This window comes from Mytilus edulis, chromosome 4 (assembly GCF_963676685.1).
Source record: "Mytilus edulis chromosome 4, xbMytEdul2.2, whole genome shotgun sequence".
Lineage (NCBI taxonomy): Eukaryota > Metazoa > Mollusca > Bivalvia > Mytilida > Mytilidae > Mytilus > Mytilus edulis.
In genome coordinates, this window is record NC_092347.1 from 8,076,952 (window position 1) to 8,098,182 (window position 21,231).

General features: G+C 32.0%; 1 protein-coding gene across 2 annotated transcripts in view; it reads left to right on the plus strand.

Annotated features, from left to right (window-relative positions):
* The first annotated feature begins 1,038 nt into the window (after positions 1 to 1,038).
* LOC139518855 (uncharacterized) overlaps positions 1,039 to 21,231 on the plus strand; it is a 36,949-nt gene continuing 16,756 nt past the window's right edge. The window contains exons 1-14 of one of the 2 annotated variants that reach the window (XM_071310481.1): positions 1,039 to 1,498; positions 4,142 to 4,218; positions 5,956 to 5,996; positions 7,934 to 8,873; positions 9,907 to 9,965; positions 10,534 to 10,596; positions 11,016 to 11,153; positions 11,869 to 11,991; positions 12,886 to 12,957; positions 15,061 to 15,149; positions 16,235 to 16,327; positions 17,955 to 18,041; positions 18,983 to 19,093; positions 19,633 to 19,810. In XM_071310481.1, coding sequence (XP_071166582.1) covers positions 1,475 to 1,498; positions 4,142 to 4,218; positions 5,956 to 5,996; positions 7,934 to 8,873; positions 9,907 to 9,965; positions 10,534 to 10,596; positions 11,016 to 11,153; positions 11,869 to 11,991; positions 12,886 to 12,957; positions 15,061 to 15,149; positions 16,235 to 16,327; positions 17,955 to 18,041; positions 18,983 to 19,093; positions 19,633 to 19,810 — 2,095 coding nt within the window. In that variant the 5' untranslated portion in view covers positions 1,039 to 1,474. Of the gene's footprint in view, positions 1,499 to 2,018; positions 2,137 to 4,141; positions 4,219 to 5,955; positions 5,997 to 7,933; positions 8,874 to 9,906; positions 9,966 to 10,533; positions 10,597 to 11,015; positions 11,154 to 11,868; positions 11,992 to 12,885; positions 12,958 to 15,060; positions 15,150 to 16,234; positions 16,328 to 17,954; positions 18,042 to 18,982; positions 19,094 to 19,632; positions 19,811 to 21,231 lie in introns of those variants that run through there. The other variant, XM_071310482.1, reaches the window with a different exon arrangement.

The window sequence follows — 21,231 nt, forward strand, 5'->3', positions numbered from 1 at the left end:
CCCGCGAGTACTGATAGTGAACCAGCAGAGGTATCGACTCATTGCTGTTTGAAACAAAAACAACACGTTATATGCGTTTACTGCGTTTACCTTCATCAGGACTGATTTTGTTTCTGTTAAAAGAAGGAAAGAGGACAATAACTTAACTATTGACTTGACTAACAAAAATCTTTAGATCTTGATGACTCCTTGGTAGCTTTTATAAATAATACATTGCACAATAATTTAATTTTGGATGTAACGCTTCTTCTGATTGGCTGACGTTATTTTGTTATGAGCCCATAGACATAATTTAGTCATGTGACCGTGACGTTATCAACGTTTTTTCATTGTTTTCTACGGTTTAAAATGGAATTTAGAATTAAATTATAAGAAATGACTGTAATGTTTTTTTCTGTCTATTCGAAATAACATAAAAAATGTGGTGCACACTATTAAATAACCCGCTACGCGCGTTATTCAGTGTACACCAAATTTTTTATGCTTTTTCTTCATTAACAGAATTCCTTAAATGTGTCATGTGATTAAAACATAACAACTTAAATTTGTGTTTTATTTGTAATTTAAGACTACAATCTATCATTATAACCTTAATTGAACTCCTCGACCAAGAAGCATCTTCCTTTAAAAAATAAAACAAACAAAAAACTCCTTTCTTCATAGACAGAATTCCTTAAATGTGTCATGTGATTAAAACATAACAACTTAAATTTGTGTTTAATTTGTAATTTAAGACTACAATCTATCATTATAACCTTAATTGAACTCCTCGACAGAGAAGCATCTTCCTTTAAAAAATAAAACAAACAAAAAACTCCTTTCGTCATTGATTAAGGACAAGATTTTATTTCCTTATCGTATAGTTTGAACGATATTATAAATTATTGCCTATTTTTATGATCAATTATTGTGACTGTTGGCACGCAAATCGATGTTTTTATAACATTGTGAATTTATGTGTAATTTTTGCAACCTTCGATTATTTCATGGATTTTATTAAAAAAATAACATTGACTGGAAAAACATGTATTTTATTCCGGTTTCAGTTTTTGCTATCGTAAAACGCGTTAACTACTCGTTTTTTCGTGGAATATGTATGATTGAGTATAGTTTGCTACGCTATACTAATACGAAACTACACACGAGCAGAACTTTTCTTTACCAAAATAAGTTTACAAAAACTAAACAACCAACATATACATGATATAGAATATTTCGCGCGTATGAAAAATTCTTCATTTCAGTTTATGGACTTAATTCTGAGGTGTATAAATGGACAAAAAATATTTGACTTGATGTTCATCAAAGTACATTGTTTCAGTATAGTGTTTCGTATTTAGTTGTTAGAATGAATTAGACTTACTGCAAAAATGTAAATGTAACATATTGAATTCAAAGTCACTCATAAACATACCAACTACTGAAGTTTAAGACATGATACAGAAATACGAGAATGTATAATCAAAAATGAAATATGGATGCGGATCTGGAAAGAGAGGTAAATCAATCTGTAAACAATTAAATGTGAAAACATATTATTTAACTGTAAATTAGAATTAACGATGACCTTTGATATGAGGCATTATTTTTAGTATTCTCATATTCTCATATCCTTATATAGTATTAACTTATTACTTTCAATCTTTGGGTAACATATATATATTAAATAGAAAAGAAATAATTTAAGCATATAAACACAATTCTATTTCTATTTATTTTAGATACTAGTATACAGGTTTTCTTGAACACCGATACTTTATTTAACTATTTTTGATTTGGGATTGTTAAATAAAAATTTTATGCATATATAGGAATAACAAACTATGACTTTATAAAAATTTAGAATCTTAAAACTCTAGAGAAATCTAAAAAAATCTATTTGACCTGTAAAAGTAAGTGTATTGAAAATCACCTGTATATTTGCGGAAGTATCTGGAAAAAGCCTGTAATTTTATAACCGAAAAATGATTAATAATTATTTCCCGACTTACATTGTATGTGTACACAGACAGGAAATATTTCTCTATTGTGTGGTATGCTTGATTATAAATAGAAGATGATAAATCGTATGTCAAATTCTCTATTTCTCTATCTGACGTAGGTGCATGATAAAAAACGGAAGCAATATCTAAGAATGTATGTATTACATATAAGATAATTGTTATCTTAGTCTCCATAGAAAGTTCTACGGAAGCCCTGGAGTGCCATGCAAAAAAAAAAATTCAACTTGTGCGCACAAGTTACTATCTTGCGCGCACAAAATACTATCTTGTGCGCACAAGTTACACAACTTGTGCGCACGAGTTATAAACGAGTTTTTTTGCATGGCACTCCAGGGCTTCCGTAAAGTTCGTATAAATTTTGATAATTGATATAAATAAATCAACAAACATAACTTGAGTCGCATTATTATTAATATTGTCATAATTATCTGTTAAAAAAAGAGGGACGAAAGATACCAAAGGGACGGTCAAACTCATAAATCTAAAACAAACTGACAACGCCATGGCTAAAAATAAAAAAGACAAACAGAACAACAATAGTACACACGACACAACATAGAAAACTAAAGAATAAACAACACGAACCCCACCAAAAACTAGGGGTGATCTCAAGTGCTCCGGAAGGGTAAGCAGATCCTGCTCCACATGTGGCACCCGTCGTGTTGCTTATGTGATTACAAATCCGGTAAATAGTCTAATTCGGTAGGTCATATTCATGAAAGGGAAGGGGATTGTAGTTACGACGTAAGGAACATATCCGATATCATTTGTGAAACGGTTATTCCATAACGGTCAACCAACTCGTGATGGCGTCCGTAAAATTTACGAAGGGATGATTTCAACTTCACCATTTGGAATTCTTGGTTTAATAACTTCCTTGTGAGCAGCAAACCTCTATCAAGAAAATCATGATAGGAAATGCAAGCATGGGAATATCGTATCAATTGGGATATATATACCCCGTATGCAGGTGCTGCTGGAATGTTGCTACTTAGAAATGTTGAAACTTAATTGTTTACAAAAGTTTGAATCAATCAAAATACTCAGGATATTCTACCGCTAGAATTGATTGCATTTTCGGTCTTTGACAACACCTGTTCGAATATGTGGTCGTTAATGCTCTTCGATATCATACTTTATTTGGCCTGTTTACTTTGTTTATTCGAGCGTCACTGAAAAGTGATCTGAAAAGATCTTCAATATGATTTTCTGTCTTAATAATAGTTATGTTTTCAGACTTTGCTAAAAATGTGACGTTGAACCCTACCCTTTTATTTGAAATAAAAAAAAAGTGTTAATAGTTATTTTCTGAAAAAAAGCCTTTGTTTAAGTTCTTGACTATCTGTCCTTATCTACATTTCATTAAAACTTACAAAAAGGATCTCCGACAAAGTGAGCATTTTAAGTTTCACATTGAAAACGTTTTATTTTACATCCCAATTTATACATATTCTCATTCCTTGATTGTATAACTGTAAGATAACAACTAGAAATAAATAAAATTAATGACGAAGAGGTTACTAGGACCTGTAATCGTAAAGTTAGATAATGTCCTTGTTATTAAATCTTATTAAATGAAAGAAAAGTAACAATGAACATCAATGATACCAAAAAAACACGACTTAACTGTTTTCGGTAATTTTCGTTCTTTTTTTTTTACATTGTGTCAACATCTTAATGGTCCTGAGTTTAGAAACAATCCAATATCAGCTCTCATATCATTTCTAGATATCACCCGTATATTTAATTTCCCATTGATTAATCATCTCGGTTTTAAATTTTGTTATGTTTATAGATTTGTACTAATACAAAAATTCGTATTATCAACAATTGAGGCGCTTAATTGAAAAATATCGATCGTGGAATAAGAACACACAAAAAAAAATAAAAAAAAATAAAAATGACTTTCTTTTAGTAGCTATATGATATAAATAAAAAAAGATAAGATACAAAATAAAAATAATGACCACTTTCTAAAGTTTTGTTAACACTTACTTTTCTATAGAAAGAAAGGCCATTATAGTCATCTGCAATTGTTTAGGCGGTGCTGTGCTTAGAATAAAGCGTCAATGTTATGCAAAGCAGAATTTATGATAAATTGAAATGATTTATTATATGCATTTTGTATTTAATTTCAGCTAATAACAATAAACCAGTCGATTCTTCAGTTCAAACAGAAGGAGATAGATTTTCGACAACGACTATCTTGTATTGAGTAAGCACTTTTATTTTTATTCATTTGATTGAATTAAGGCACAAACTAATATTCATAGATGGTAGAAAAAGCAAGGCATTTTTTTTAAAGACAAAACAACAAGCTGTCTTAAAAATACTAACTTGAGAACTGATCACAAGAACCCAAATAAAAATCGGAATCTGATTTTTTAGTGCTATGCAAGGGTAATTGCATCCTAATCAACATGTGTTTGTTGTTCATAATACGTACATAATCGGTGATAAGTCTTATTGGGTAAAATCGTGAGGAAGATGACGGGATCGAGTTAACTATCACTGGAACATGTTTTTGAGAGCTGTGCTTCAGATATTCCATTCTTGTCAACCAACTCATGATGACGTCCCTAAACTTAAAGGGATGACTTCAACCTCAGCACTGGAACATTTGGTTCCAATGGCTGCCTTGTCACTAGCCATCCCCTTTCGAGAACATCATCATGCAAACTCTAGAATACCGGGTTAATTAGGTGATATATACTGCCAATGAAGGCATTGCTAACATATTGCTACATAGAATTGGAAAGCTTGAATCGTCTGTTTTGTCGTAAAACTATGTTGTCAATTGCTAGATGTAAGTCAAGATATAAATCAGATTTAACTGAATGTTATATTCTTTTTTGCAAGTTTGATAGGATGAATGCGTTCAACATAGTCAACTTTGAATCAATCAATGAGGTAAAATTGTCTATATAGAGGAACGGGAATTTCAAAGATTATCCTAGATTCTTAAAATCTCCCCCCGAAAAAAACTTATTAGTGACGTACGCCTCATCAGAATCAATACAAGAGATGGTGCGAAGGAATGCTTCCTCCATCAATAAAGTAACGCCGTCATTATATAGATAAGGTTGCAGACTGTGGTGTTGAAACACACAAACAAAAGTTAACAAAAAGGCCAAAACTCGTGCATGTTTATGCCCTGTACCAAGCCAGGATGATAGCAGTATAGCCTTTAACAAGCAGGAATATCACACATTGATTTGACATATTTTTCATATTAGATCATATAAAGTTGCACATTTTGACGACACACAAAATTATAAAATGCATCATTACATAACTCAAATTCAGAATATGACCAGAGGCAAGATGTATTTGAAAGTTACCGACTCGTTCCTGTTGACCGATTCCATCCCCGAAAAAGTTCTAGATTGTTGTTGTCACATGACATCAACTGTTGTATTAAAAACTATGGTCAATCAAATGCATATGTTCAAATTAAAAATAGGTACAGTATAAAATTTGCTATAATAACAAAATATCGAACTTTAGGGAAAATTACATAAACAAATTGCCAAATCAAAAGTTCAATCATTATTCCTGACTTGCTATATGTATTTTCAATGACAGTCGCATAAAATGCCATTATATTGACAACAAAAGAGGGACGAAAGATATCAGAGGGACAGTCAAACTCATAAATCGCAAATAAACTGACAACCCCATGGCTAAAAATGAAAAGGACAAACAGACAACAATAGTACACATGACACAACATAGAAAACTATAGAATAACCAACACGAACCCCACTAAAAACTAGGGGTGAACAATGTGTGAGCAACTCCATCTAACATAATAGGTAAAAAAGTCGAAAATTTGTAGTCAACATTGTGTAACAATCTTAATCATTATAATTCACAAAAGAATGTTATGTGCAACTATTTAACATTTGGATTTACATTTGAATAATAGACACTTATGAATTATTTCTTTAAGGAGCCAGAACCTGTCATGTTTGAGAAGTCAAAGAGATGAAAGTAAGTATTAAAAAAAAGTATGAAAATCAACCGGAAGTTAGAAATAAATGAATAAATTATTTTGATCTTCTTATCTACAACAACATTTAAAGTCGATGTTGTGCTGTTTTTTAAGCGAACAGTGATAAAGAAATCTGTCATGGTTGTATTTAACAAATACCTCCGTTAACAATTTGTTCATATTGATCCGATCGAATGATATTAATTTTTTTTCACACAGTAATTCGTTGGTGTACACATTATCTTTAAACTACACGAAAAGTTAATATTTTTGCAAGTTGTTAGCTGATAGAGTTTCATAGATAGTAGATATGAGACCATAACTGAAAAAGTCAAATTTTGGCAATAAGAAAAAAAAAGTCTTTAGACCTGGTAATATAACAGCACAAATCGAAGAACACACATTGGGGATCTAGGAACTGTTGTCTGTAATTCAAAAATTGTTAAATGTGGTAACAATTGCTATTTCAAAAATGGTAAAAAATAATTCTAGTTCTTTCCTGTTACCAAAATGAATCAATTTTAAAAAGTTTCTAAAGAGAATAAGGAATAAGTTTAAGACACTATTTGTGGTTTACTAGTATATCCTGCAATAGTTTAGTAAATGTCAATTATTGATTTAAGCATTTGTAATACAAAAGGTTTAGAAATATACTAAAATATAGTCAGAGATGTCGGTAACATGAAATAATCTTGAGTAACAGGACAACGGTAACAGGACAGAGTTGGTAACAGAAAGGATTTTTTTCTCAAAAAAAAGCTTTATTTTATAGTTGAAGAAAAATGAATCAGTTAAGATTGGTCACAATTGGAAGATAACAGCAAACAATGTCATTTATCCTTTGAAACTGTATTTGCCAGATGAAAAATCTGCCTTGGTAATGAAAAATTCTAAAATAAATTCCTTTCTGTTACTATCTACTATACCAGAATTGCACAATATTCTCTGCTGTTATCAAAAGCAAAAAACCTTTTTTTTCATTCAATATACTGTATATTACTTTGAAATTTATTTAATATGGTGATGATAACTTATATTAAATGAAATGGTTGACATATAGTAGATTAACTTTTTGATTCATCATTGAAATTGTCTTGAACATCCTTTCTGTTACTGATTATGGTTATGCTGTTACTTATTATCAGGTAACATATGCAGAAGTTTTTGTTCATTACTCGAATTGTGTAGAAGTTTACTTTCATCTACATATCAATTTTATAAGATACTATAAAAACACATGTACTGTTATAGTGCGGACAATGAAATATTCTCAGAAGGTACACAAAAAGGCTGTAATAGGAGAGAACAACAACAAAATTTTTCTCCAAATTCTGATCTTTAGGAGTTCAGTTTTTTTAAACTGGCTGCTATTCACCTAAACAAATGGATTCATACATTCAGGAAATGATGCTCTTCACATTACATTAAAAGAAATAAATTTTTGGTCTTTCAAACGTGTCCACAGGTGGAAAAAAACCAAGCGGTAACAGGAGGGAAAGTACCCCTAGGGACAACCTTCAAAAGATCCTTAAAAATGCAAAATTTTCAAACATGCTTTAGTTATAACAAAATAAGACCAGTAATGGGGAAGTATATTATATAATCTATCAGATTTGTGAAAATCGGAAGGCTGTTTACTTAATTTAGATATTCTTTGAATGATTTAATTTTCAGAAAATAACAGGGGACAACATGATTTTTTTTTTTGGGGGGGGGGGAGGGGTGACCATTTAAATTATAATATTTCATTAGATGAAATATTAAAAAGAATGTTTTATTGGTTGAAGTTGGTGCATTATATACTCGAGTTAATACTGAAACTTAAAATTTTCCAAAAAGATGCCTGAATAAAAAAATAATTGCTGGTGAAATGCGGGATATGGAAATTAGACTTTTTCAGATATTGTCTCACATATAACTGCACAATATATTTCAGAATTTGAGGAACGCATCAATGCCCTTGAAGGGCAGTATTCACAGCAAGGAATTAATATTGACGAAATTAAAAGTATACTTGGAAAATTGGTTAAGAAAGTAAACAAATTACATGGTGACACAGGAACTAAAAGCAAAACCAATGTTGGAACAAACAAGCAATCACCTAATTCCAAAAAATCATCACGAATTAAACATTTTGAACCTGGATCTATAACTGACTTAAACGGTCAGCTTAGTTCCAACGATTTAAGTTCAGAAGAATCTACAGAAAGAAACATTTGCTCTTCGGCATACAGTTTCAGTCAAAAACGTGATATTTTAGCCTCTGTTGATGAAAAAATCCCGGCAATTGCTATAGAAGCTTATAAAAAGTCACCACCTGAAGTTCAGTGTGATTTAAACGCTATTGGAAATCCAAAGTCTTCCAATGCTCAAAATCCATTGGATGTGAAAAATAAAACTGCGACGGCTAAACATGTATTCAACAATGATGAGCAATATCAAATGTATTCATGTCAGATGCAGGTTCCATCAAACAATATATGGTTTCCAGCAAATATTCCTACAAATAAAACCAGCAATTTGAACAGAATGGAGTCACACGATCCTGTGCCAAGACATGGGAATCATATCGACGACAACAGCGATACAAGTGATGAGAACGTAGAAAACAGTCCAGGGGTGCCATTTAATACATTAGAAACAGAAAGGGGAGTTAAATCTACAAGTTGCGATGCATCAAAAACATTAAAGAACAACTTTGGTTTGAAGACCTCACGTACAAATCTGATGTTTGACAATCGTGTAAGATTACTTACCGACCAAACATGCTACGACGGTTTGTTTATTGCATCTGTTGACGGAATCACTGAAGAAGTACCGCCATTAAATAACATCAAGTCAACTCATTTGGAACAACCTACAATGGGAGATCACAGGTATTCAAAGACATAACGCGAAAGAATTCTAAAATATCATCACTTTTATACAGTGTAAACAACTCATAAACAAGGACCAGAAAAAAAATAGAGAAACCAAAACTAAGGAAAAAGAGAAAGATCAAATATTGAAACAAAATATGAGCTGTGACAAATAGAAATGGACCTTATGCAAACGAATAACAATACCTCTGTTTACCTATTTTGGGTTGACATAATTTCTACAGAATTGTACGAAAAGCAGGTTTTCATAAGAAGACAACCCTTAAAACGGATCGAAATGCATTATTTATATCTTTATTATTCCAAAATAGATCAAAGTCTCATACATGTATCTGTGTACTTGCACTTGCATAAGGTCGATTTCTATCCGACGCAGCTCATATATTAAAATAATAGCGATAACACATGCAAGAATAACAGGAAAATAACATAGATAAAAAATTATTTAAATTATTATAACATAAAGACTGAGCAATACAAACACAACCACAAAGCATACAATAAAGATTGAGAGCTAGGAGAATTGACAGTTGCTGGTGGAGATTTATTTCCCCGAGGGTATCACCCGCCCAGTAGTCAGCACTTTTTGTGCTGACATGAATTATCATTGATGTGGTTATATTTAGAAATTAACTGTTTACAAAATTTTGAATTTTTGAAAAAAATAAGGCTTTTCTACCTCAGGCATAGATTACCTTAGCTGTATTTGGCATAACTTTTAGGAATTTTGGTCCTTAATGCTCTTCAACTTCGTACTTTATTTGGCCTTTTTAACATTTTTGGATTCGAGCGTCACTGATGAGTCTATGGTAGACGAAACACGCGTCTGGCGTATGTACAAAATTTAGTCCTGGTATCTATGATGAGTTTATTTCCATAAATAATCGAAAATCAATCGAAAACATTTTTAAAACATTCGCCGCCAAATCAGAAGAGTAACCGTATATTCAACTGTGGCCATTGCCTTTGGTATTATGCTTTATGTAAGGCATGATAGTTTTAAACGTCTCTATACATATATTTTTTACAGGTATGAATATGAGGCTTCCGATATATTTGAAGATGGAGAACAACATAAGGATGGAATTGGTAAATGATAATGTTTGATGCCAGATAATTGTGAAAAAAAGTTTGTAGGAAAAATATAATTTTCTAATATTCAGTTGCAAATATACGTCAAATTGATTTAAATATCTTTAAAACCTCAACAGTGAAATGTATATTTTACATATCTCCTTTGGACAATATTTGCGATACTCCTTCCTATAAATGAAACTGTATTGTGTTAATCTGATGATTTGAATCGAATTGTTATGTCCCACCTACGATAGCAAGGGACATTATGTTTTCTGGTTAGTGCGTCCGTCCGTTCGTTCGTTCGTTCGTCCGCCCGTTCGTCCATCCGTTCGTGTTTCCGTGCGTTCGTTTGTCTGTCTGTCCCGCTTCAGGTTAAAGTTTTTGGTCAAAGTAGTTTTTGATGAAGCTGAATTACAATCAACTTGAAACTTAATACACATGTTTCCTATGGTATGATATTCCTAATTTTAATGCCAAATTAGATTTTTTTACCAAATTTCACAATCCATTAAACATGGAAATGATACTGCGAGTGGGGCATCGTGTACTTTGAACACATTCTTGTTTATTGTCTTACCAGGTGATAGTAGAAAAGGAACGATTGATGACTGGCGTAGATATACTGAACAAATTACTATAGAAGGTAAGTGTAAAACAAAAGATATTTAACTAAAATAAATTTGAGTTAACATTCAGACATGAAGCGATGTATCAGTCTGTTTGAGAGATAACTGTCCAAAGATGTGCTGTACGATAACATTAAGGTGATACATAACAGGAATAAAAATCAGCTAAACGTATTTATCATATTTCATTGTTAAATTAAGAAAAAATCAAGCTTCTTAAGGATGAAAGTTAGTGATAGTCAAACTGGTATATATCCAATGAAATTTTCCGTGTGAGAAACAATTTTTATTTAATTTTTTTTTTTTTGTCAAAGGGTCAAAGTAAATGTTTTGTATAAATTTTACGAAAATTAAACAAACCAGCTTAATATAAGGGTAGATGTTTGGTATCATCTTAATAAAACAATCCTGAAACAGATTATTTGCTCATTTTCAGCCGGCATCAGGGTAAATTCAGGTGTGGTTCAGCGAGGATGGCATGGCCACGATGTTACCCTAGTACTAGATGCATGTGAACATATGAGAGGAGATAAATTCGTATCCATGAAATCAGCTGCAAAAAGATATGTTGAAGGTATATTCTAACGCTAACAAGGCTAAATCATAGCATAAAGTTAGGGTAAGTAAGTGAGTTAAATTCTTTGATTGACGGAGTTAGATCAAGTGGTCAAATGGTTAATTATCTCCTTCTTAGATTGTTCAAATTCATTTACCGTCATGCGTGTCTAGTTACCTGTGTTCTATGACATTACGAATATGGATTTTAATGGAGTAATAGGTTAATAATTGATTAACGCCAGGCGATCAATTTTACATGATTAATTATGACGTTATATGTTCATAAAACAAACCTCTTATCTACTTGACCGATCGTCACCCTAAATCAGAATTTTGATGCTGTAGTTAACTTGTTACAGTTCGTAAGTGAAATCGGGCTACTGTCTTATTATTAAATTCCACGTGTTGAAAATTGGCAAATACTGTTTCAATGTTCAAGGTCTTTCATCTTTCGTTAAGGAAGTTAACCTCTGGAAATGAATAAATACAGATTGAAATTGTTGACCAAACTCACAATCATACACCTTAAGCAAGAACGGTACTAAGATATCGATACAGTCTACTGAGTTGGGACTGTGAAACATTTGAGATATAAGTCCTTTGCATTCAATTGTAAATAATTTATTGCATAAAAACCCTTCTGTTGGTAATAGTTTGCAGTTTTATATATGTAAATGTGATAGCATGTTGAACGGCAACCTAAGTATTACTATATGTATTTACATTCGAAGGTGTCAAACAGATTCAGAGAACAAAAGGAATAGTAGAAAATGTCGGAGTAGCTGTGTTTTGTGGACGGAGTAGATTGTTACACGAGCATACAAGTGACTACGATCTACTGCTCAGCTTAATAGGTAAATATATCTTCAGTTCTGAAGTTGTTTTTTTCTGATTTAGTATATGTAATCTGGTGTTTTATTATCACTAAGGATGAAAATTAAATATAATCGACAAAAAAGATGTGATATGAGTGCCAATGAGACAATTCTGCATCTAAGTCACAATTTGTAAAAGTATACCATTATAGGTCTAAGTACGGTCTTCAACACGGATCCTTGGCTCACACCGGAGAGCAAGTTATTAAGGATCCATATATAATCATTGTTAAACCAATCAAACGGGTTTTAACGTTTTGATATGTACCAATCTTCACTCTTATCTGAAATAAAAGTGTAGGATCACAACATAAAAAGACACACTACAAAATATCAATTGAAATGGCTTTACTCAATCATAAGAAAATATAAACATAAACATTGGCAATCATACCACATCTTCTTTTTTATATAAGTGAACATACACTGAATGAATAAATGTGATCTATTATACTATGTAAATACAAATGTATAATTATTTTTTTCTTTATTTTAGATTTCTCTGTAACGGTTCACTAAAGCTAGATTCAAATATTGCAACCGAGTAAATGTGTCATTTCGCCAAATCACTCTGTATCCGTTTCCTGTCATGATTAAAACATAAATCAACATTTGGAAACCTTCTTGAATTTCAAAGGCGTTTAGATAATTATACTTGCTACATTTTCCATCAATTTCATTTAAGTATTTTACCAAGATTTAGGTATATTGATTTCTTCGCATGAAACTGTGATAATGTCGATTATAATTTAAATTGAAATACTGAAATCTGCTTTGATATGCAATAAATTCTTCGGGAATTAACACTTTTTTTTAGCAGTTTTCTTTACCAAATTGTCATTTATTAATAACGAAATTCTCTTTTTCTTACAGACGAATTGGAACCAGAAGGAGAAGCTCCAATAGTAGGGGGACTTTTAATGGGAATGGCTACAGTTCTAGCTGGTAATTCAAGTATTTATAAACATCTGCATCATAATGCAGTTTTGATATTCCAAGATACATAAAGTTAAAAGACTTGTGTAGCCCCTGTACATGATTACATGCTAGTTCTATGTCCTTTTCACACCTTAATGTTTATTGTTATTTATTTATAGTTGATCGCCTATCTTTTTAATTTTTTCCTTAATCTGTCAAAAAAAAAATGCATTTGACTCTCAGACGATTATGAGAGACGAAAGATACCAAATGAAAATTCAAACTGAAATAGCGTAAATAAAAGAGGGACGAAAGATACCAAAGGGACATTCAAACTCACTCTAAAACAAACTGACAACGCCATGGCTAAAAATGAAAAAGACAAACAGAAAAACAGTAGTACACATGACACAACATAGAAAACTGAAGAATAAACAACACGAACCCCATCAAAAACTAGGGGTGATCTCATGTGCTCCGGAAGAGTAAGCAGATCCTGCTCCACATGTGGCACCCGTCGTGTTGCTTATGTGATTACAAATCCTATAAATAGTCTAATTCGCAAGGTCACATTCATGAAAGGGAAGGGGATTGTAGTTACGACGTAAGGAACATATCCAATATCATTTGTGAAACGGTTATTCAATAACGGTCAACCAACTCGTGATGGCGTCCGTAAAATTTACGAAGGGATGATTTCAACTTCACCATTTGGAACTCTTGGTTTAATAGCTTCCTTGTGAGCAGTAACTCTCTATCAAGAAAATCATGATTAGAAATTCAAGCACGGGAATATCGTATCAGTTGGGAGATACATACCCCGTATGCAGGTGCTGCTGGAATGTTGCTACTTAGAAATGGAAAGTTCACAATTGGAAAGCTGAAATCATCTCTTTTGTCGTAAAGTTTTGTTTTCAACCGACCCACATTGTCAATTTCTTGATGTAAGTCAAGATATGAAGCCGACTTAACTGTATCTGTAGTATCCTTTATCTCTAATTCGATGGGATAGATGCGTTCCACATAGTCAGAAAATTTTGAATTGTTTAGTGAAAGAACGTCATCTATATAGCGGAAAGTAGAGTTAAAGGATATTGCTAACTTCTTATCTTTCTTCCTAAGAAGTTCCTGCATGACGTCAGCCTCATAATAATAAAGAAACAAGTCGGCAAGTAGAGGGGCACAGTTTGTTCCCATTGGGATGCTGACAGTCTGTTGAAAATCAAGCATCTTGATAATATCGGTTTCAGAGAATTTTTTGTTTGAATCAGAGTGATTCTTTACAAAGTATGGTTTATCCCTCCCTAAGACAAGATACTTGTATCTACGTTGGCCATTCTTTTTTATGAAGCAAAGTAATACCAACTCTTTCAATTTGTCTTTTAGTTTGGAATGTGGAATACTTGTGTAAAGAGTAGAAAAGTCAAATGTTTTAATACTGTTACAAGATGAAAGAGAGTTAGATTGTATGTACTCTAAAAGATCTTTGGAATTTTTAAGGAACCACATCTGATTCACGCCACCTCTAGAATAGGCAGTTTCAAACTTTGAAGCCCGTCTTTGATTGCTGATAAAATAATTTAGAAAAAGGTTTCGTGGAGCACTTGGAAGACCCAGCAATATACCGTTGTTTGTAAATAAACTGACAACACCATGCCTAAAACGAAAAAGATCAACAGACAAACAACATAGAATCTGAATACTAAGCAACACGAACCCCACAACAATGGTGGTGATATTAGGTGCTTCGTACGGGTAAACATATGCTACTGCACATGTGAAACCCATCGTAGGAGGTTGACATATAATAGACACATGGCAATTATTGTACACTTTATATAATACTTTATCACTTGTCATGTGTGAGTTAGGTTGTTCTTTCATGGAAGTATACCCATTTTTCATAAATTCATTTGGTTTTAGTTTGTTACCAGATCTGATTTCTCTCAATCGATTTATGACTTTTGAACAGAGGTATACTACTGTTGCCTTTATTGTTTATATATTAAATTAAAAGTATTTAATAATACACGATGTAATGACTACTTATCTATTTTGAAATGAACCCGCAAAATCAATGAGTTATGATTGTCCCTGTTTAATTGTCTGATTTCACCTTTTATACTCCAGGGACAACTACAAGTTCGGGAGAGGTCACAGTTCAAGGACACATGATAATGTTCACCGATGGCACTTCCTCAGACAAAGAACTGATAGCCGTAATGTATTTTAAAATCATATGTCATGCTATCTCAGTTTTCAATTTTTCCATTTGTGTTGTCATGATGATACACGAACAACTATTTCGCAAAACATACCAGTAAACGACTAACAAATTCCATAAAGTATGGAAATGTATAAAACCAAAGGCATTATAAAATGTGTAATACTATAAAGGTCTCGTGAAATAAAAGTTGCAAGAGGAAGTTATAATATTCTTCATACCATTTATCAGAAAACTTTCATGCATAGCTGCATGAGCTGGTATCGGGAACAAAAAATACCGGCGATATAATTCATAATTTCATTCTGAAAATTTATAAAAGAGGGTCGAAAGGTACGAGAAGGACAGTCAAACTCAAAGATCGAAAATAAACCGACAACGCCATGGTTAAAAAAAACTTTTCAGGTCCTGTTAACAACAATTTTGTTTTCAAAGTATGTTCATTTTTTATTTTTATTCTTATCACATAGTTTGAAACGATGTTACCTAAAGAATTCAATCCGTCAATATCACTCTATTAAAAACAAAAGCGAGAAAAAAATCTTAGGAAAACTATCAGACGAATAAAATTTTGAAGTAAATTATAGATTGCATTTTTATCAAAGAAAATAATGACCTCACACAGGTCATTATTTTATGCCTTGTAGCATATTTCATTGAAACATGGTATCGTCCGGGTTGATTCTGAAAAAGAATGACCTGTCGTTCTGAAAGAAAATTACTCCATATAGGTATATAATAGTATTTAAGAACATGGATAACAACTGTCATATTCCACACTTGGTACAGGCACTTAAAAACTCTTTTGCCTCTAAAGTCTATCATGTCTCTTTTGGTTCCTTTTTTATATTGAAAAATGCTATGATAGAAAATGATAAAGTGCCTACAAATCAATGCACACATATCAAACCTAACGCTTTTCATGAATATGATGTATTTGTTTTTTTCTTCTTTTTTTTTCAAATTATACATACTATTGAAAACTGTTACATTTGTTAGTTTGATACAGAAAGTACCTGTACCTTATCCCGGATGATGGATTTTGCCGAAAAGCTAATAAAGTTTTTATTTTATTTTCAGACTGATTCGGAGGTTTTCAGTGTAATAAGAACAATAGCGGAACATTCAATTAAGGTGTACTATGTTCAACTTGGAGAACAACAATTAAGCGTTGTGAGTAAATAATTTTATTTCACTAATAAGGTGGGTAAAAGAAACCCAATCAATTCTCAATAGTTGAAGACTGACTTGATATGTTTTCAATTTATATAATTGATTACAGTTTATTTTCTAAGAATGTAGGTAAGTGTACTATTATTTCTTATTTTGAAATCCCCGGTATAGTTCCAGTGTGTCCTTAGGTGACTTTGTTACGCCATTCAACCACTAGTACAACCTGTCAGGATCAGTTTGCATTCTTTGCCATAATCTTATGATTTGTCTACATATTTATTGAATGGTATGAATTTCTGTTTGCCACAGGAATCTGTTTTGTGTTGCGCTCCGGTAATATTTTGGTATCCCGATTAAGTTACGTCCTCATATAAGGCCATCAAAATTGCCTAGTATCGATATAACAAAACGTTTAGAACACATCGACAACACAAATAATATTTTGTTATATCTTGTTTGTCAGTACGCAAAGTACTGCGCAACGTTCTAGACATGAGCACAGTTTACATTTGTGTGTTTGCAGCGCAAAAACGGGTCCTTAATTGAAGAAAAATCTTTAATAAGAGATTAAAGGATTGTTTTACACTTTATTCAATTATGCACTAACAAAACAATCTTGTGCGCGAAAAATTTGAAAAATATTATCGAAAATAAAACAACACCTACCTCGAATTGACCGTTTTAATGTAATTTTATCCGAATTTGAAGCGTACAGATAACGTAATAACCTCCAGTTTGTAAGTATTCGTTTGTATGACGTCACGTTTAGCTATGACGACTTTGTGCCAAAATCATTCATGAAGTTTCGCGGATTTTTTTCTATTTGTCAAATTTAAACATTTTTTCAAGTTTTATCATATTTTGTCTTTGTGTAATGCATTACTGAAGTTGAAGAGTTGCCACCGTCAATTGTGCTTTGATTTGACGGTGCCAACTCTTCAACTACAGTACTGTTATTCCGTAAGAATCATGCAAAAATCAGTCATGTATAATCAAGTACACACAGGTATTCCCCAAAGCATTGTTTTATTTAAATATTTGAAATTTAGAGCTTAAAATTGAGATTTTGGTAATGTTCAGCTTTTTTGGAGGATACTCAGTTTCTTCTTTTCACTTAGCTTTCTATATGAGTATGTAACAGGTTGCAAGTAACGTCCTCGGCTGGTCATACCAAAATACAGTAACTGTATACAATTTTAAATGCGAATTTCGAAAATAAATATCTCGTCAGTAATGCTCGAGGTTCAAATATTTGAAAATATAAAATCTTCTGTAATCGTTGAGGAACTGTTATTCCTATCTTTTCCGTTAAGGTTATATCACAATTTGAAAACACCACTACTGCAAAGGGATTTTTTATATTTATTATTTAGTTTAATGAATGTTAAAATGTTTAATATTGCAATTGTGAAAAACTAAGATTGCAAAAAGAGCTCAATTATCTAGTCTCAATGTGTCGTCTGTAGTCAACGTTTTTGTTCGTCTATTTAAAAAAGTACTTTGTTGCGGTATATCATAAACGTTTGGTTAATTTAAATACTTAGAGAGCACATACCAGTTCTTTGACATAGTAAAAAATACTAAAACACTACTGTAAATTTAAATGCAGTTATGACTTTTCTTAAAGATTATGGAACAAGCAGCGAAAGAGACGAAAGGAAAAGTGATATCAATAAGTGAGATGTATCGTTTGATTCGGATGTCACAACTTCTTGTAAGTTTATTCCACTGTATTCTGTATTCGATATGTTAATAAAGAAAAGAATCTCGTCACTTGAAAAATTCAGTAAAACATATACCAACGTTGAGTTTTAAATGGAAAAATGAAATAAGTGGAAAATGAACATTTTGCCGATAAAGTCAGATATTTACCTCACAATAAGAAAGTAGTTGCATGATACTGCACACTAACTTTCCGTTACTTTCTATGGGAAATATTACGTTGCAATTCGACAAATTCAATTATCAATTAATGCGGAATCGTCCGAACATTCTATTAATATCTAACACTTGTGTGCAGGTATGACCAGACACATTTATTTAATATTTCCTCAAAAATACATTTGGTTAAAGTATCGAGTTAGTTCACTTAAAGTGAAAGCATTGTCTCGAAAAGCATGAGCTTTACAGCACAAGAAACATTGAACGATTAATAAATCGCGTGTTAAAAATGTATTCCAATGCAAAACAAATACAAAATAAATACAAAAGAGAATCACATATAGCTCATGATAATTGAAGCAAAATTACTATTTTCCATTTCTATTATAATAATTCCTTTCGTAGGATAAATAAGATTCTCGAAACATTTATTGTATTTCTTTCTTAACATCGAAATTTTCCGGTTAAGCTCTAACAAAATTCCAGTATTTAACAAATAAGAGCAAAAAAGAGTCACCATTATGTGATATTTCTACACTACGTCACTACATTTTCTTATTGTGTGTCTCTGTATTATAAACCAGCTTTCTTATGAATATTCTTAACAAATTAAACTGTTCTCATCCTGAAATTCTTTTATTGCACTCGGGACGTTAACAATTACGTTTTTCCGTATCAAAAATTTATAACTGATATCATTAATATAAGAGATTTATAAAGATGATAGTATCTCATTATGGATAATATTAGATGACAAAATTGTTTTTCTTTAAGGATGTAGCTGCAAGAGTAGCAGGAGAGATGAAATTTTTAGCCGAAGAACCAAACAAAGATTTAATCAGTCAAAAAATATATGAAGTAACAAGAAATCCTGAGGACCAAAACGTAAGATATGCTATTTTCTTAATTTCAAATAAAGAAACTTAAAAGAGAAAACTTATACACAATGTATACTTCATGTAGGTATCGGACGCATAATGCAGGGCGACGAAACACGGTACAAATTAGATAATCCTCATTTTCCCCGAATACTTTTCAATGAGTATGATTGATTGCGTGTCGATTTTTAATTCAACTTTCAGCACTCGTTGACTATATCATATATGTAAAGCTTAAATGGTCATAGAAGCAAGAAAGTTGACTATCTCCAGTAGCTAAGATCAGAGTCGAAAACACCTTGCAACAAGCGGGATTCAAATGTTGTGTCTCATGTGTCTTTTTTTTTTTTTTAAATAAGATGATATAAAAAGTATACATGGACAGTAACAGTAACCAGTAAAGAAATAAAAGACATTTAGAAAGAAACAAACATATTTCTGACCGAAACTGAAAATTTGATTAGCTCGTGTAAGCGCAAACTTGATAGATTTGATTTGTTTTTAATGAAATGCTTTTCTTTCCTATATATCATCAAACTCATACAGGAAGATTGTATCGACTTCGTGGTGGAATTTGTCAACACACAATTGAAAGAAGGCACTTATACGGAATTAAAATGTCGAACATTACATCTAGGAGATAGGGTACGACGTGGTCCGTTATGGACGTATGGTGATCAAGATGGTAATTATCCGGGTACTGTAATAGGACAACACGACAATGGTAAGACTAGGAGTTATGTGCATCTTTGATTTCATTTGAATATTTAATCTTATAATACATACACATACATTCGAAAGTTCAAAGTACAATACGTCTCGAAGTACATATTAAGAGTGACACTTCAAAGGATGTTAACATTACCATATCAAGCTATCCTATCAATAAAATGTTTGGTCATGGACTGGATTACTGATAACAGTGTCGTGATACCTTCAAATATGAAATGTCCATCAGTAATAGTATCGACCCTCGTCGAAGAAACCTAGCTTATATTTTAGATCACATACATGTGTTGTGTCTAAATTACATTCCTCAGCGCACGGGGCTCGAATCAAAACAGAAAATCTCTCAGACTAAAAACAATTTAGCCATGTCTTGCCAAGGTAACCGAAGCATCCATCTAGAAAATCCTCAGTGTTTAGAAAAACTTTTGTAAATTAACTATTAAAGTAGGTTTGATTTCAGTTCACACTAATACTTATTTGAGTTGTTGTAAGACGAATCATCTAATTACGAAATATTTTCCAACCTGAAAGCAACCCAATATTATATTGAATTTTTACTTAAAGCTTCATCCCTCTCATTATGCAACACTTTTCTTCACATTCTTCTTACACTTCATGTAATATGTATGTTTGTTTTGTTCACGTATTATTGTTAATATAATAGACTGTCATACACGTGAGAGGTCTAGTTATCTATAAAACCTGGTTTAATCCAGAATCTTCTTAAAAAAAGTAATACCTGTGCCAATTCAGGAATATATAGTTATCAAAGGTACCAGGATTATAATTTAGGACGCCAGACGCGCATTTCGTCTACATAAGACTCATCAGTGACACTCATATCAAAATATTTATTAAGCCAAACAATTACAAAGTTAAAGAGCATTGCGGATCCAAAATTCCAAAACGTTGTGCCAAACACGGCTAAGGTAATCTATGCCTGGGATAAGAAAATCCTTAGTATTGTAAACAGGAAATTTATAAAAATATGACAGTTGTTATCTATTCGTGTTTGAGCTACAATTTTGCCAATTGCATATAAAGGTATTTTGCGTTTAGAATTTTCCTCCATTTTTGTCGTTTTACTTTTTTCGAACAAATGGTTTTGTTTTAAAACAGATCGCAAATTCATAAAATGAAATTAAAAACAAGTTGACATTACATATTGTCAATATAAATTATTGACAGATATGTGTAGTTATGAAATATTACCAGGTTTTATTAATATTTAAGGTTCTTAAATAGATCCCCCCAGTATTTGCGGGGGTCGTGTTTTGTTTAGTCTCTAATTTTCTATTTTGTGTCTTGTGTACTATTGTTTGTCTGTTTGTCTTGCTCATTTTTTATCCATGATGTTCTAGGGGTTTGAATGTTCAATTAATACCTTTATTTTGCACATGTCAGCTACTAGTATAT